At 35.8% G+C, this 14,241-nt stretch overlaps 2 protein-coding genes across 2 annotated transcripts; one reads left to right on the top strand and one right to left on the bottom strand.

Moving 5' to 3' along the window:
* The first annotated feature begins 1,667 nt into the window (after positions 1-1,667).
* Positions 1,668-4,162, top strand: LOC306850839 (NF-kappa-B inhibitor alpha-like). The gene is made up of 6 exons (XM_079386755.1): positions 1,668-1,950; positions 2,663-2,768; positions 2,873-3,080; positions 3,179-3,267; positions 3,387-3,656; positions 3,748-4,162. The coding sequence occupies exons 1-6, from the start codon at positions 1,730-1,732 to the stop codon at positions 3,781-3,783; spliced, it is 930 nt and encodes a 309-aa protein (XP_079242881.1). The 5' UTR covers positions 1,668-1,729; the 3' UTR covers positions 3,784-4,162.
* A 2,903-nt stretch (positions 4,163-7,065) lies between these two features.
* LOC306850838 (proteasome subunit alpha type-6-like) lies at positions 7,066-12,723 on the bottom strand. Its single transcript, XM_079386754.1, has 7 exons — positions 12,544-12,723; positions 11,157-11,251; positions 10,926-11,007; positions 10,643-10,798; positions 8,594-8,772; positions 8,406-8,500; positions 7,066-7,256 (listed from the first exon to the last, which is right to left on the bottom strand). The coding sequence occupies exons 1-7, from the start codon at positions 12,617-12,619 to the stop codon at positions 7,199-7,201; spliced, it is 741 nt and encodes a 246-aa protein (XP_079242880.1). The 5' UTR covers positions 12,620-12,723; the 3' UTR covers positions 7,066-7,198.
* Between the last annotated feature and the right edge of the window lie 1,518 nt (positions 12,724-14,241).

The following is a 14,241-nucleotide window of genomic DNA, read 5'->3' as shown; positions in this document are numbered from 1 at the left end:
AAGTATATGAGACGGTATGTGATGAGTCAGTGATCATGTTTAAATGTGATGGATGGTCTTGTTCCTGATGTTTAGCCTGTGAACTCAGAGGAAGTGTGTGTGTGTGTGTGTGTGTGTTTATGCTGGTGTCAGAACTGCCTCAGCAAAGAGTCTCCCACCAAACATTCCCACTCTTAAACAAGCTGATCACAGCCTTCGTCACCTATCTGTGTAAGAACCCAGAGCTGGACAGGACGTCCTATCCACACTGATCACATGAGACCGGAAAGGAACATTTTCAGAGATTCCAGTATTTGATCTGGTTAAATGAGTTGGGATTTCCTGATAGCACTGCAAAGCAATTGCATTGTTGTGATTTGTTGGCACTTTCCTACATTTCCACTCATAATCATCTTATCTTACTTGAATTAATTAGATCAGAGACAAGTTACTGAACCTGTTTCTAAGTCACACTGATACAAGTTTACAACAGTAAAAGCATTCTCTCCTGGGAGGTCACTTTCTGTCGTGCTCCTGCACAATGTGCAAATGTAGTTGCGTTTTAGTGGAGCACCCTCTGCCCTTGGGGTTTACCACGCTTGGTTACTGTTACTATGGTAGTTGTGTTTGAGAACAGGCTGGTTTGGATTGTACACATGCGTCTTGAGCGAAAACTACGCATTCTTTGCTTCCTTTGTGTAAATGCCTTTGTGGGCAAATGCTCACGGTAGAAATACACACAGAGGAGTTTCCCAATCTTCACATTATGAGGAAGCACTACTTTGTTGGCACCACACAGTCTACTTCCTGGACTTTACATTAATATGCATTAACTTACTATATTAATTATTAAAAAAAATAATAATAATGTTAGGAAATTCATTTAGATTTTTTAATTTTTACATTTAATATTTCAAATTGTTAATACAAAAAAAAAAATACAAAAAGTCTGAAATCTATGTATAATTCAATATCTTTTAGCAAGCATTTTTTAAAAACTAATGTTCAAATGTTGCAATGTCCGAATCAAAGTCACCATCTGAAATCTATATGGCTGATTTAATATCTTTTAGCTAAATAAATAAATATTTACCTTTATTCAAAAATTGTAATTATAAAATTATTAAAATTATAATATAATGAATTAATATATATATATAAACATAATATATAAAATTATAATTATTATAATTACTATTATTGTATATTTTAATAATATAATTAGATTTTTTTAATTATTAAAAAATATTATAAATATAAATATTTTAGGATTTTTAATATTATACATTATATGCATGCACCATCATATTTTTTGTCCAAATTATGCAATATCAGAATTATGGGAAATATCTGAAATCTATATGCATGATTCAATATCTTTCAGCAAAAATTCTGAGATGTTTGAACGTGGGATTTTTTCGCAAACCACCAAAGTACAGTTTGTGATGTTGTGCACTAAATATTTTCTTTTCTGACACACAATGTTAAGTTTTTTATTTATGTTTTTATTTTAGCCGGTCCCAGCTGGATTCTGGAATATTTGGTTCGGGAAAAGACTTTCAGTATTACTGATCTGATAGTGTGTTTAATGAAGCAGAAAAAAATTACCCAAACTCCAGAAAAAACTCAGGCGTCAATCACACTGGAAATCCCCCACCCTCAGTCAAGCTACGCCTCTTTTTCAGTCTCTTTTAACGCAGCTCAAACTCTCTCACAGTCCACAAGAGCTACACAGACTTCCGACTCGAGCATGGAGCTTCACCGAAGCAGCAACACCAACCAAATGGATTATAATGAGGATGGCCGCGGACCCAAATCTGGGAAAATGCTTGCGTGCAACGACGACCGTTTAGACAGCGGTTTGGATTCGCTTAAAGAGGACGAATGCATGTACGTGGAGTCTGCTTTCGAGCGGATGAAAGTGGCCGAGGACGAGCCCTGGAAGAAAGAGCTCACCGAAGACGGAGACACGTAAGTGCGCTGAGTATTAAAAAAAAAAATATATATATATTATGCAGCTCATGCAAACCATTTACGCGCATCTGATATTTTTAAGTAATGCACATAAAAGTATAATGCATGAAAAAAAACAACTTTTAGGTTGCAGAGAACTATTTATTTAGACCCCTATTGTTGTTTCTTAGCAAGTTATTAATGTAATGCAAAAACTACTTGAGGTTCATGACAGTTAAGTAATTTAATCATAGAAAGACTATAATCAATTTTAGTTTCGTAAAGAACTTTAATGTAATTAATACGTTTATTTATTATTTTTTTAAGTATTTATTGCACTGCAAAAAATAAAATAAAATCTTCAAAGGTTATGATCGTTCTTGAGCACATTTAAAGTCCTGCTCATTCCATTCACAAACCGTACTGCGCATGCGCAGACACCCTACAGTCATAATGGGCTTTATGTAAACAGAAACGCCGCATCAGTACGGACTGTTCTCTGGCGCCGCGTCAATGTGGGCGGGGCTTCTGCAGGTCTCTGGCATTGGCGTCAATGTGGGCGAGGCCTCGCGAGCTCGGAAAGTCCCGGGCTGCTCGCCAGACAGTCAGACGCGCGAGAGCTGCGCATGTCCCTACTAGGAAAAATACAGTTCTCTGCACACCAAAAAAGTTGTTTTAGAAATAACAATGTTTTACAGTTGCATAACAATGTTATTACTTTTTTTCAAAGGTATCTACATCTTGCCATTATTCACGAGGCCACAGATGCTGCAATAAAAATGATTAATTGTTCCTATGGTGACCCCTTCCTCAACATGCAAAACAACCAGAGACAGGTACATCAAGATTAGTTTTACAAACATGTGCATATAATAATACCTCTATATTCCCTCTATTATGAGTATTTAACTCATACTAAACCACTCTCCTCTGCTTTCAGACTGCCTTGCATTTGGCCGTAGTCACAGAGCAGCCTCTTTTAGTGGAGCAGTTACTGAAAGCCGGCTGTGATGCATCTCTGGTGGATGACAGTGGAAACACGGCCCTCCATATCGCCTGCAGGAAAGGTTATCTGGCCTGCTTCAGCCTCCTAACGCAGGGCTGTCAGCAGCACCTCCCAGGCATCCTCCAGACACCAAACTATAACGGTAAGATGGTGTTTTCCATGTGCGTTTGCTTGCGATGATCATCGCTGACCTTCATTTGGACATTTTTGATCTGATTTGAATCTCATTTTACTGTCCAGGTCAGAAATGCATACACGTGGTCGTCAAACAAGGCTACCTGTCGCTGTTAGAAAGCCTCGTCCAGCTTGGCGCAGACATTAACGCACAGGTAAAAATTAGTTGTTTTTTCTTGAAAAATAAATGTTTTTTTTTTTTTTTTATAATAAATGTTTTTCTGTTTGTACATTGTGAAACCAAATGGCTAAAAATACTTGTATTTGTCTTTAGGAGCTGTGTAATGGACGAACCGCTCTCCACTTAGCAGTCGACCTCCAGAACTTTGAGCTGGTTAAACTTCTAATCGCCAAAGGCGCTGATGTTCACAGCTTCACGTACGGCGGTCACACACCTTATCACCTGACCTATGGTCGGGCCAACACAGACATCCAAAAAGTCCTGTATGAGCTCACGGTGCCACACCTAAGGGAACTTCCAGATAGTGAGTCAGAAGATAGCGATGAGGATTATGAAGACCAATGTATATCTGATGATGAAGATGTAAGCATTCCTTTTCTGGTGTTCATTTGATTCCTTTCAAATAAGAAGCACGTTTTATGAAGTCCTAATGTCATTTTTTCTCGTTTCACAGATCTATGATGATATTAAAGTGATGGGGCAAGTGTAGAAGGACTTGAAGGTGAAAGGAGAAAGAGATTGATGTTCTCACTCAAGGTGTCCAGGAACGAGTCCGCAGTGGAGCTCGCGAGGTCTCCGGTGGCTCATTGGCAGCACAAGACAGCTGTAAAAGGAGGCCCAGAAATGAAGGATGTATTAGAGCAACACTGGAGAGAGGCCGACTAAAGTGCACCGTCGGCTCTCGATGATAGACTGTACTGTCAGCTGAAATAAACAGCAATGTTTCTGTTATACTGTGATGTAAAATATTGTACATATAGACAGATTTATTTTTATATTAACATGTACATGTGTATATATAAAATAGTGAAACTTTTGTTTTGTTTTGTGGAAAGATATAACATTTTAAATTAAAACCTTCAACTTGACACTGTGTCCTTCCTTGGAAATGCATGAGAACGGTTCTACAAGAGAAATGAGGAAGTTAAATATCCTTTTTATGTCACTGAGGAGAAGTGTTTGTAACTGCAGAACTTGTACACTGTTTTCCGTCAGCTGAGTTCACTGGAATTTCCTGAACAGGAAGGGCCATTCAGATTAAATTGGCAATGCTGAAAGTTTCCTGAATTCCCAAAATAAGGAACGTTGTGGAATTGCACAATGCTGCTTTATGAAGATTAGTCAACAGTTTGGCCACAGGGAACTTTTTGAGATTACATTCCTAGAAAGTACCCCCAACATTGATGTTCTTGGGAAAGGGTGTAGTGTCCATTTAGCATGTTATTTGAACATTGTTTACAACTCTGATCTTGAACTCTGAACTTAAATTTTCACATCCTTCATTAGCATGGTTTAAATATTCCTAGTGTTTGCCATTTAAAATCACATTTAAACCAACAGTTAAGTGAAACTCCTTGAAAATTCTCAAACTTTCATATTCACAAGTCATGCATCAACTCGCTGTCACACCTTGCTTTCGTCTTGCTCTTTACAGTAAAAGAGTCAAGAAGTGTATGTGGTTTTCATGATTTGAATACAAACCTGAGATCTCTAAAGGGAATCCACCCTCATCTTAACCTTGCTTTTTTCCGAACGTGAATCCGCACTGCACGCCTTTTTGATTTTGAGATACTGTTGTGCATCTTCAGTCCCTGAGACACCTCTTGAAAAGTTCCATGCAAATGATGTAGTCATAGCACTCGCTTTCTCAGCCCTGAGGAGTCAGGTTAGGACACGTAGGGCCCTTGACAGCTCCTGCAAATATAGGAGAATACTCATATGATTCAGCCAGATCCGAGAAATGACAGCAGGCCGCCACCTGGAAAATCCGACTTTTTTTGGTGTCTCTCTCTATGAATTGTCGCAGCACTACAGCTATGCAAATGCTATGTCTGGAGGGGATTCTTAAGTGAGAGTTTAGGAAATCCTATTTACATCTTTTAAGAGAGTGTGAGAAAAGATTTACACCGCTTCCCATAAATGAAGGCGACTGTGAGACCCTTCCTGGTGATTGAAAAGATAAATTACTGATATTTTATTGGTGCCAAATGAAATGTAAAAAGCAGGAAACGGATTCAGGCAGCAACACATTACCTCATAAAAGTTGACAATCTGCAAAATAATACAGTGATTTATAAATTCAAGTTAAAGTTTAATTAATTTAAATGTTAATTAAATGTTTTTTAAAGAACTTTATATATATATATATATATATATACAGTGCCCTCCATAAGTATTAAATGCTTTCCCAGCCTTTAATGCAGCCAATTCCAATTGTTGCTTGTTTTGGGGAGTTTCTGCCTTTACTCTCCTCTTCAGCTGGTGAAATTCATGTTCAATCAGATTTAAATCTGGAGACTGACTTGGGCAATCTAAGACTTTCCATTTCTTTGCCCTTATAAATTCCTTGACTGAACTGGCAGGGTGTTTTGGGTCATTGTCCTGATGCAATATGAAGCACTTCCCAATGAATCTGGTGGCATTTTCTTGAATATTGGTAGGCAAGATGGTTTTGTACCCTTCCAAATTCATTCTGCTACTGTCATCATACATTAAGTCATCAGTAAAGTTGAGAGGGCCTGTTCCAGAGACAGCCATGCATGCCCATGCCATGACACCACCTCCACCATGCTTTACAGATGAGGCTGTATGCTTAGGATCATTTGCAGTTTACTTTTTTTCTCCACATTTTTGCTTTTCCATCACTTAAAGTTTCATCTTTGTCTCATCGGTCCATAAACACAGTTCCAAAACTCTTCTGGCTCACCTTTGTGCTTTTTTGCAAACTCTAATCTTGCCTTTCTAGATTTGGTGCTGGTCAGAGGTTTGTATCTTGCTGTGTAGCATCTGTAATTCTGTGTCAAAGTCTCCTGAGGACAATAGATTGTCAGAGCATCACCCCAGCTTTCTGGAAGTTGTTGGTGATTTTACAGACACATCTTTTAGGGTTCATTTTCACAGCTTTTATGATTTGTCTGTCATCAACTACTGTTGTTTTCTCAGCCAATCAGGTAGTTGTTGGTATCGCTGGTGGTTTCCAAACTCTTGATTTCTCCATGCCCTTTGTTTTTGCTAGAGCTCTAATTGACTTCCTCTTTTCTTTTAGCATCCAAATTGCTTGCTTTTCTCTCTCAAAGTCAGCTCCCTTATCTTCATCCTGGTTTGTGTGCGTCATCATCAAATGCAAGATTCAGAATACAGAAGTAATGGATATAACTGATACGGCACATTCCCTGCTTTTAATATCTGAAGAATTAATGCAACAGGACACAGCTGATCACTTAGAAAGACCTGTGAGGCAACTGCTCCAATACTTATGCTCACATCAGATAGAGGGATGAAACGCTAAAAGCTGGTAAAACATCTATGTGTTGAATCACCCAATAATAAAATGTGACATTCTGTAGTTTTGTCTCATATTCATCTTTTAATCATATTTGTAAATGTCTTGACTCCACAGTCAACAGAGCAATTTTGTCTTTACTGTTCCAATACTTTTGGAGGTCACTGTATATATATATATATATATATATATATATATATATATATATATATATATATATATATATATATATATATATATATATATATATATATATATATATATATATATATATATATATACACACACACACACACACACATATTGTTAATAAAGAATGGTAATAATGTAAAATTAAAAATAATTAAAAATTAATATTGAAGATCCAGCTCATATAATGCAATTTGTAAATGAAAAAAGTATTACAATTACAAAAATACCAGAGAGAAGCATTTTCACTACACTTAAATCTGACGTGCTTAAAAAAAAGAAAGAATTAAACAGTGTTTTCCAAAACATTATTTTTTTATTGTACTGTTGCAAGAAAAAGCTACATAAACAGCAAAGAACATCAGTTGACCTGAATATTGATGACGATTGTAATTCTCAGACTTTTTTGTCACAGGGTAAGACTCAGATCTTCTCAATCCCGTTCAGTAAGCGCCATGAGGTGGGTGTCAATCTCTGACTCTGACAAAATTCTGAAAAATATAGAAATGCACATAACTACCAAAATGAACATCATAAATGTACTCAATCATTTTACACAACAAATGACCACTAAAGGTTACATGACCTAATTGTTTGAAACACAGACTACTTTTGAAAAGTTTGGGGTCGGTAAGATTTTTTTATGTTTTTGAGGGATATTTCTTATGATCATCAATGCTGCATTTTTTAAAATTAATTTTAATACATTTTAAAATGCAATTTATGTCAAAGCTGAATTTTCAGCAACATTACTCGTCTTCAGTGTCACATGATCCTTCAGAAATCATTTCAGTATGCTGATTTGGTGCTTATGAAACATTTATTATTAGCAATGTTGAAAACATTTGTGCTGCTTAATAATTTTTCTGAAACCATATTTCTTTTTTTTTTCAGGATTCTTTAAAGAATAAAAAGATTAAAAGAACAGCATTTGTGACCTTGGACCACAAAACCAGGGCCAATTTCTCAAAATTGAGATTTATAAATAATCTGAAAGCAGAATAAATAAGCTTTCCATTGGTGTATGGGTTGTTAGGATCGGACAATATTTAGCCGAGATACAACCATTTGAAAATCTGGAATCTAAGGATGCAAAAAAAATCCAAATATTGAGAAAATCACTTTTAAAGTTGTCCGAATGAAGTTCTTAGCAATGCATATTACTAATCAAAATTAAGTTTTGATATCTTCATGGAACATGATCTTTACTCAATGTCTTAATGATTTTTGGCATAAAAATAAAATCAATAATTTTGACCCATACAATGTATTTTTGGCTATTGCTACAAATATACCCGACTGACTTAAGACTGGTTTTGTGGTCAGGGTCACATTTATTTAAAATGCAAATCTTTTATAACATTATAAATACCTTTACTGTCACTTAAAATCAATTTAATTTGCCCTTGCTTATAAATTTCCAAATAACAAATTCTTACTGACCCCAAAAGTTTAACCTATACTGCATGTAGATAGAATGAAACTGCCAGCCTAGTAGTATTATTAACTCCGAGTGCCTAGTGGGGATTTTTCTCAGTTTATAGAGAATGGTTTGGTGGTTGAAATACAGGACATATGTAAATGCTACTTAGTGATATGTAAATATTACATCCTGTTCTATTTGAAATGTACGAACACACCTGAACTTGGGCTCCTCTGTGGTAACAACCCCGATCTCCAGCTCTGAAGGCTTGAAGTCGATGGCCAGAACAGTAGCCAGGCAACTTATTGCAGTCTGTGGGGATGAAAAGTGCACAAAAGAACTCAATGCAGGAGGATACAAGCACAACAAAAGGTATTAATTCCATTTGGGGTGAACGGATCATACCTCTACTGTTTGGTCAAAGGTCCAATCCAATTTCTTCTTCACTTTTTTCTCCAGGAAGCTGGTGGCTTCTGTTTGTTTCACCCCTGCAGCAGTGGCCTTGAAGCCGCAGTAGTAACCTGCAGGATCGCATTTATAGACCTGCGGCCCCAGCTCCTCATCCACACCAACCACAATCATACCTGACAGTTTAGAATAATAAACAATATTGACAAGCAAGCATGCCTTTACATTGATGCCACATATAACATTCCTTAATATGAATTCTGATATGTAGAGAATGACCTACTACTATGTCTTTTCTTATTCGGCATGCAGTATTATAATGTGTGCATAATTTTTGCATGCCTAAAGTACATGGATTTCATACTAAATTTCCCAAAATATTACATATACAGCCGGAGAACACAATGTAATGTTTTAGACTTGACATTTATTTGAAAGAAATCTTTTGTAATATTCTTAATGTCTTTACTGTCACTTTTGATCAATTTAATGCATCCTTACTAAATGAAAATAGTAAGGATGAAATTACTAATTTCTTAAAAAAAATAAAATCTCACTGACCGCATTTGAACGGTAGTGTATGTATATAGTCTAAAAGTACTAGCCTAGTACTGCTAACTGGTGGTACCAAGAGGGGATTTTTTACCGTTTATCAAGTATGGTTTGGTGGTTGACATACACGACATATGTAAATAAATCTATGCAAATGTTATGTAATGATATGCAAATGTTATATCACAGAGTACAATGCATTAAACTTAATATTAGATACTGTCTATTTCTAGGCTCATTATTTCATTGGCCTATTAAAAGTTTAGGTGTTTTACACACATATTGGATTATTGGAACTGTGCATCTCTTGCTCAAAGGTCACATGATAACATTTAGTAAAGTAAAGTAAAGTCGTGACGTATTGTCAAGTATGGTGACCCATACTCGAAATTGGTGCTCTGCGTTTAACCCATCCAAGTGCACACACACAGCAGTGAGTAGTGAACAAATGCACACACACACACACACACCGTGAACACACACCCGGAGCAGTGGGCAGCCATGCTGCAGCGCCCGGGGAGCAATTGGGGGTTCGGTGCCTTGCTCAAGGGCACCTCAGTCGTGGTATTGAGGGTGGAGAGAGCGCTGGACATTCACTCCCCCCACCTACAATTCCTGCCGGCCGAGGACTCGAACTCGCAACCTTTCGATTACGAGTCCGACTCTCTAACCATTAGGCCACAACTTCCCCCAGCATTTGAACAATACTACACTTTAAATATTTACTGTTGCATACAACAGATTGTTTTACAATCTACAGTATATACTGGATATGTAGTTAATGAATTGAATCAACTGACTTGAGCTGAATAATTACATTTTATGAATTTTGCAAACTTGACACTGTTATTGAACTAATCTGAGCCAACACTGATCTAAACTAAGATGAAAAATGGCACTGTCTTCTGAAGAGCTGAATCAAATTAATTCATAGTTGATGAACCTTGCAACATTAAGATTCACTTAACTAAACTGAATTAAGAGTGAACTGACTTCAAACTGAATTTTGATACTATTTCTCTTTTATAGAACTGCTTATGAAATAAATTCAGCTCAGCTATAATTTATGAACTGCAACCTTGAAACGGCTATTAAACTAAAATGAATCAACCCTGAACTATATTGAGCTGAAAAATGACAGTCTTCTGTAGAGCTGGCTTTTAGCTGAATGAAATTAATTCATAATTGATGAACTTTGGAACAGTCATTGAACTGAATCAACATTGACAAATTGGCTGAATATTGATACTGCTTTTTTCCCCCCCAGAATTTATGAATTCTGCCACCTTGACACTGTTATTTACCAAAACTGATCTGAATTACAACACTATTGTCTTCTGTATAGCTGCTTTGAGCTGAAATTGAATTCATTCAATAATTGAAGAAGTTATTTTCCTGTTTATTTCTGTGTAGCTGTATACTGTATAAACCTCTATTCAAATAAATGTGACTTGATTCCATTCATATTCGCCCTGAATCAGACCGTATACTTACAACAGCCCAGTGGCCTCATCTCTGCGTTCTGTGTGTACACCTGTGAGATGTCAGCAATGCGCTTGCACAGCATGTCTACAGGGATCTCATAGCCGTATTTATACTTCCAGTTAGCAGCTTCGTATCGCGCCCTCTGCACCTGCGACCTGCTGTCAGCTTCACAGAGAAACATAATACATTAGTGGTGTAAAATAATACATAGTTTTACATTTCACCATACAAAAGAGTCAAAAGAGATATTCTAAAATTCACTTAAGCTGGACAATTGCTGAGATGAGTTTACCTGTCATGCCAGACATCACACAGCCAATGTTTTCTGTTATTCTGAATAAATGAGTGACAGTGGATTCATCGAGAAGCTTATCCTGGGTGATTAAAAGAGGAAAACTTAATAAGAGCATGCACAAATATTGCTCATACGACTGCCATTGACATTTTTTTTGCATAGCTAAATAGAAATCAAATTGAGTTTATATTTAACAGTGTCGTTGACAAAGAGTGAAAACAAACTTACTGGAACTTTCTTTTGAGTAATAACAACCGCACAGTCTTTCCCTCGAACAGCTACTGATGTAAGACCTCCCTGATTAATGGCCTTGAATGCATATTCTGTAGAAAATAAAATGAACATGTTAACTATGATCATAAATTGATCATAAAATGCCGCTCAATTTTGACAACCAAGTGTTTCTTTATTTTATTATTGGCATTTTATTAATATACAAGAGAATATCCAACCCATACATAAAATATTTTACTATTATCTAATTTTATTTTTTTTATTACTTAAAAAAAAAAAAAAAAAAAATATATATATATATATATATATATATATATATATATATATATATATATATATGACCCTGGAGCACAAAACCAGTCTTAAGTCTAAGACATAACATTGAAACATAACATTTCTATTGAAATGTTGTTGTAGGCATTTGTCAATTTTATTTAATTTCTGTATTTTCTTAAATGGGTGTGTATAGAGTATTACAGAGAGTTAACTTTTAGTTTTAGTTACTTTTTCTTATTTGTAAGTCGCTTTGGATTAAAGTGTCTGCTAAATGACTAAAAGTAAAGTAAAGTAAGTCGGTCGCTGGGGTATATCAATAGCAATAGCCAAAAATACATTGTGTGGGTCAAAATTATTGATTTTTCTTTTATGCCAAATATCATTAGGATATTAAGTAAAGATCATGTTCCATGAAGATATTTTGTAAATATCCTACTGTAAATATAACAATATGCATGGCTAAGAACTTAATTTGAACAACTTTAAAGGCGATTTTCTCAATATTTAGATTTTTTTTGCACCCTCAGATTCCAGATATTCAAGTAGTTGCATCTCAGCAAAATATTGTCCTATCCTAACAAACCATATAACAATGGAAAGCTTATTTAATCAGCTTTCAGATGATGTATAAATCTCAATTTTGGAAAATTTACCCTTATGACTGGTTTTGTGGTCCACGGTCACGTATATATGTGCATTACAGAATATAAGGGTGTAAATAATTCATAAAATGTAGTGACTTGTAAAACACAGAACTCAAGTGAAACGTGAACAAAATTGAATAAATCTCTGCATGCATAATATTCATAATTATGAAACCGAAAGTGCTTTTATCCATACTGTTATTATAAACAATGAATTCAGATGGATCTGTCATGTAACCTAAAACTGAAACATACGAGAACAAATGAATATCAAAACGCTAATTAATTTTAGCAAAACATTCCGCTCATGCTTTTTTGCATCCGTTTTAATCAAATTAATGTACAATGTTCCCATAAACTCGTAAACCTGAGCAAGAAAAAGGTGCAGAATGATCCTGGTGCAAAATGACTGGGCATTTATTCCCTCGATTGAATAAAGACACACTTTCATCGATACGCACCGACTTGATAGAGTCTCCCCTCAGGAGAAAAGATGGTGATATGTCGATCAAACCCCGCGGTTGAGCCTCGGGACATAATGCGAGAGATTTACTGTTTAATATTGAAGTTTGTAAACAGATCTAACCACACAGCTCTGCTGTACACCGGAAATGATAACACCGGCTCCAGCGTTTATATCCGGGTCAGCTGTAGTTAACAAGAACAGTTATATTTTGGGAAATAGTTTATGTTTCTGTAATACAAACCTTCTGCAAAGAGTACAATATTTACAATAAGCTGTCCATTAGATTGTTTTAGTATATTAGTCGTGTAATATTATATTTCATTTTATAGGTAATGAATTATTAGTCTAATTACTCACATTGATAATTAATGTTAAATAACTGATTAAATTGATGTATTTGACACGTATGGTAAAGTAAAAACGTCCAAATCCAAACGTTGCCCCTAAATGGAGTAGTTAATTTCAGTCTTTTTCATAATATTATGCAAACAAGGATTTGTGCTATGATCTTTGGTCCAAATTTGTGCCGCTAACTAGCAATAATTCATGCAAATACTTTACATAATGGCAATGTCTTTTATGAGTGTGAATATGGGCAAGGTAAGCACAGGTGTTTCACAATTCAAGTGCTGTACATATTTTGTTGGTCCCACAACTAGATTAAGTTTAATCGCATCCAACAAGTTTTGGGTTACATAATATATGTGTGTATACTTATGTATATTCATGCATGTATATATATTGAAAATATTTACAATCATACATGCATATTCATATAATTTATAAACATACATTTAATATATAATCGTAACATATTTCTTAAATATATATACTGTATATATATATATATATATATATATATATATGCATGTGTGTGTATTTATATGCACATAATAAATATACACAGTACGCACACATATATTCTCCCGGTTTCACAGACAAGGCTTAAACCTAATCCCAGACTAAAATCTAAGTCTGAGCTGTTTCAGTTGAAAGAAACATGCTATGATTGATCTTAAAATATATCATTTATTTTGTCTCAAAATGCACACCAGTAATGTTTTTTCTAAGGCACGTTTATAAAAATTACTTGTATGTCCTAATTGAACTACGGCCTAATCCTGGCTTAGTTTAAACCCTGTCTGTGAAACCAGGGGCCTGTTTCATAAAACAAGTTCACCAAATAAACCAGGCTTATTTTATGAAACAGCCCCCAGGCTATTATGTACACAATTTTTTTTATTTTGAATGCAATAATCACGTTTTGACAGCACTAGTAAAGAGTGCACAAATACATGTTTTATTACTATTGATAACTAATTTTGGGTTTCTTTGGGACGGGGATGATGGTGGAGCGTTTGAAGCATGAGGGGATCTGTTGAAGATCTGTGTGAAGATGGGGGCTAGCTGATCAGCACAGGTTTTTAGGCAGGCTGGTGACACACCGTCTGGGCCTGGTGCTTTCCTTCTTTTGTTCTTCCTGAAGACCTGGCACACGTCATGTTCACTGATCTGAATTGTAGGTGTGGGGGAGAGAGGGGTTGCTGGAGGTGTGAATGTTTGTGTGGAGAGGTGTTCAGGGCGGGTGTAGGGTGATCTTTCAAAACGACAACGAAACTCGTTTAAGTCGTCTGCCAGGTGTTGATTCTCCAGAGTGCTGGGGGATGGTGTCTTGTAACTGGTGATATCTTTC

This window comes from Barbus barbus, assembly GCF_936440315.1.
Source record: "Barbus barbus genome assembly, chromosome: 30".
Taxonomy (NCBI): domain Eukaryota; kingdom Metazoa; phylum Chordata; class Actinopteri; order Cypriniformes; family Cyprinidae; genus Barbus; species Barbus barbus.
This window is presented reverse-complemented; position numbering and strand designations above follow the sequence as displayed.